At 58.1% G+C, this 3698-nt stretch overlaps 1 protein-coding gene across 1 annotated transcript; it reads right to left on the bottom strand.

Annotated features, from left to right (window-relative positions):
* Positions 1–39: 39 nt before the first annotated feature.
* Positions 40–539, bottom strand: UCN3 (urocortin 3). The gene has a single exon (XM_010141373.1). It carries the CDS (start codon positions 535–537, stop codon positions 67–69), a length of 471 nt encoding a protein of 156 aa, XP_010139675.1. The 5' UTR covers positions 538–539; the 3' UTR covers positions 40–66.
* Positions 540–3698: the final 3159 nt, after the last annotated feature.

Here is a 3698-nt window from a genome sequence, read left to right as displayed (position 1 = left end):
TGGCCAGCAGGCGGGGGCCAGTGGTGGCCCCAGCCCTGCTCCGAGTCCCCCCTGCCCCATGGGGGGTCACTTCCGCCGCCCGATTTGGGCCATGAGGTGCGCGTTGGCAGCAGCCTTTGCCCGCAAGTTCTTGGCTTTGGCGATGTTGAAGAGGATGTTCATGATGTTGGTGGGGACGTCGAGGGAGAGGGTGACCTTGGTGCGGCGGTCGCTCTTGGCCCGGTTTTGGTACGTCTTCCCCTTCACCTGTGCCTGGGAGACATATTTGTAATGACCTTCTCCCGGGAATGTCCTTTTCCCCACTTCTTCATCCACCACGTCCTCCTCCTCCTCCAGCTCAGATGCCTCCTCTGGCGATGGAGAGTCAAAGCCGCGCTTGTCCAAGATGGCGTTTTCCTCTGGGTGGCTCTTCTGGGCTTCGGTGAGGGCCGTGTTGAGGCAGCGTAAGATGGAGGCAGCGTTGTAGAAGCGGAGAGCCCGTCCGGTCTCAGCTGCGCAGAGGAGGGCGAGGAGGAGCAGCAGCCTGGTGTGGGGCATTGTGGTGGCCTGCCCGGTGGAAAGAGCAAGGGGAGGGCAGAGATGGGCATGAGCTTCCCATGGAGCCTGGGGCAGAGCACCATCCCCCCCCACCCTGCTGCATCCCATGGACCTGGGTTCCCCTCCCAGGATCCGCACTCCTGGCTTCACCTCCCAGGTCATCCCATCCCTTCTAACGGTTAGGGCAGGTGGGCATGAGCTGTCTTTGGACCTCCTCCTCCATGGTTCAACCCCCCAGCCCTTGATTTTGAGGTGCTGGCTGGGAGATGGGATGCCCAAGGTGCTTTGCAAAGCTGCAGCCTCCACAGAGGGGAGGATTTGGCCGTCCCGTTGCTGAAACACAAGTGCCTGCTGCAGGAGAGGTGTTTTCTGCCATGGGGACCTCCCTGCCTGGGGCAATCTCATAGCAGTCCCCATGCAGCCCTCCCCACCTTGCTACCACCTCCACGGACTCACCGTGTGTACCACCAGCTGCTCTAAAGCAGGGATTTTCTTTCAGCTCCTCTCTGGTCAGCCTGAAGCCATCAGAGATGTTTCTGTGCTCTTCGAAGCCAGAAATTGCCTGCCTGCCTGCTCATGCAACTGTCTAAAAAGGACGTGGAGAGAGGGGGAAAAGCAGCCCCAGTGCTGGAGGGGTGACCTGCCACCTGCCCAGTGTGACAGCCCCACGTCCCCTCCTCTCCAGCCCTGGCCTTGGGTTCCTTACCCCGTGGCTCCACCCCGGGACCCCTCTCCACCGCTGGTTCCGGACACGCTGCCCCATCTGATGGCACTTTTGGGGCACAGTCCCGCTGTGGACAGACCTGCCTGGGGACCTGGGAGCACCTCCCAAATCACAGCAGAGCAGCATCACTCCCTGCTTGAACTGTGGTCACTTTGGGGTCTCAGGAGGGCTGGAAAGCTCAGGATAACCCTTCTGCTCTGCAAAACTTGCCCGGCTCTGAGTCCTGTCTCTCTGAGGAGCCGCCCATCTCCTTGAGTACCACCTGGCCACTCAAAAGGCCACCAAAAAGGCCACAAGGGGTCTCCCAGCGGGGGTCTTTGCCGTGTCAAGGTCGGACAAGTGTCTCTGGGGCTCCCATCCCCTCCCAGTGCCTGGGGACGTGCTGGCATTCCCAATCTTCGGGCCCCATCTTGTGGCAAGAGCATCGCACGGCAAAGCTCTGGCTGATGGACAGTCCTCAGACTGTCCCCAGGGGTGCGGGGACACTGTCTGAGGCTGGAGTTTCGCCTCTGCTGTGGGGCAGGGAGCTGCTGAGTTATTTCCCATGGGGGTGGGGGTGTGGAGGGGCCAAGGAGGCTGGAGGAGCCGCTGGGAAGCTCTGGAGGAGCAGGATGGCTCTCCATGGACATCTGTGTCTTGGGGCTACTGCTGGGGATGGCGGCTGTGCCTCGCTGCTCGAGGGGCTGCTGGGTGGGGGACATGTCCTCAGAGCCACCCAAAATCAAATGAAATCGCTTGTCCCCAGGCGCTGCCACCCGAGACCTGCTCTTCTGCCAGGGAGCTGTGGTCCCCGAAACTGCTGTCACCTCGACTCTGCCCTTCGCCGTCCCGCAGAGGGGAGATTTGGGGAGGTTTATCCCCGTAACTCTGCCCTGTGTCCAGACTGGAGAGGAAGGAAGTGCAGCAGCCCTGGCATGACCCCGGGCAGCAGCAGCGAAGTTGTCTCTGTAGGATAGAGCAGGAAAACCCTTCCCAGGCACAAAACCCCCACGCAAGGGCAACTCAGGGCCCAGGACTCTCCTTCCTTCAGTCCCAAATGTAAATCCTGGGACTTAGGTTTTGCTTGCAAAAAGAGGATGAAGGGCTTTCTTAAGAAAAGAAAGAGGATGAAGGTTTTTCTCCCACCCCAAAACCTCCCCCTTTGCAGCTGCGTTTCAGCTCTGGGGGAAGCAGCACCCCCCAGCAAACTCTTTGCAGGGTGGGGGCTCGGGGCATGAATTTAGGAATCACGCAACTTCTCGCCCCTGCCTGCAGTCCCTGCTCTCCTGGGGACGCTGAATAGGAACCTCTTCAAAAGCCCTCGCGCGGCTGCTGGGAGAGAACCGAGCTGCTCCGAGCTGCCGCTGCCCTCCCCAGAGCCGCGGAGCAGCATCTCCTCCTCGCCTCTCCCCGACAGCTATTTCACCGCTGTCTGAACCACGTACCTCGGCCCTGCAGCTGGCTCAGGCTTTTCCCACTTAGCGAAACTCTTTGGGGACCTCGGCCAAGCGAGGGGAAAGGCAGAGCCAGAGGGAAATGTGGCTGAAGCGCACCCGCACCCAGTTCCTGGTTTCCCCGGTCTTGGCTGTGGGATGGATATCCCGGCAAAAAAGGCAAAATCAAGGCAAAGCAGCAAGAAAAATGCCCCTGGCTGGGCAGCAAGAGCTGGTATTTCGGTGAGGTGGGTTTTTTCATGGTTGTTTTGTATGCTGACATGCTAGAAAGTTTTTTTTGGACCAGAACACAAGCTGGAATCGGGTTTTCCTCCCCTCTAAAAGAAGTAGAACAGGAAGAGAAACCACATGCAGTGGATCTGAGGAAGCTGGAGTTAAATCCACTGCTGCCAGAGGGTGACCGAGGGTGCCGTTCCTGCCGCTGGAAATGGCCGGGATACCCGTGAGCTATTTACAGGCTTTACATGGAGACAGTGCCGATGCCCACGGCAGGACCATTTGTATCGGCTGAAGCTTCTCGGCTTTAAAAGAGAAAAAGTCAACAGCTCCAGCAGGGCAGCGCTGCGAACTGGGGACACAGCGACCTGCTGGTTACCACGGGCTCCTCAGCAGCAGAGGCACTCACTGCAGAAACCTAATTTTTTCCCCATCAAAAAGTAAGTCTGGATTAAAATAATACTGTGGATGAGACGTGGAGACTTTTTAAACTCTGGCTGATGCCACCTCCACATTCCTAACGAATCTCTCCTGGCAGTGCTGATTCCCGGGGCTCCAAAATTCACTCTGACCCGGTGGGGATGGGGCTGTGCCCTCCTCGCCTCCCCGTCCCTTTATCCACCGCAGTGATTCATATCCCTACTTTTTGATTTCCAAACCTTCCTCACACTGCCCAGCTCCCAAAATTGCTGTAATAATAAAAAAAGATATTTCTTTGCGCAGAAGGGAGGGTGGAGGGAGTCTCTTAGCACAGAATCTCGAGTCACTTTTCACTATACTACCTTTTT

This window comes from Buceros rhinoceros, unplaced genomic scaffold (assembly GCF_000710305.1).
Source record: "Buceros rhinoceros silvestris isolate BGI_N320 unplaced genomic scaffold, ASM71030v1 scaffold2518, whole genome shotgun sequence".
Classification (NCBI taxonomy): Eukaryota; Metazoa; Chordata; class Aves; order Bucerotiformes; family Bucerotidae; genus Buceros; species Buceros rhinoceros.
Note: the sequence above shows the minus strand (reverse complement) of the source record. Positions and strands in the feature narration are given on the sequence as shown.

Bases quoted from the DNA above. Each gene is read 5' to 3' on its own strand.
- UCN3 (XM_010141373.1), bottom strand. From the start codon at position 537: ATGCCCCACACCAGGCTGCTGCTCCTCCTCGCCCTCCTCTGCGCAGCT.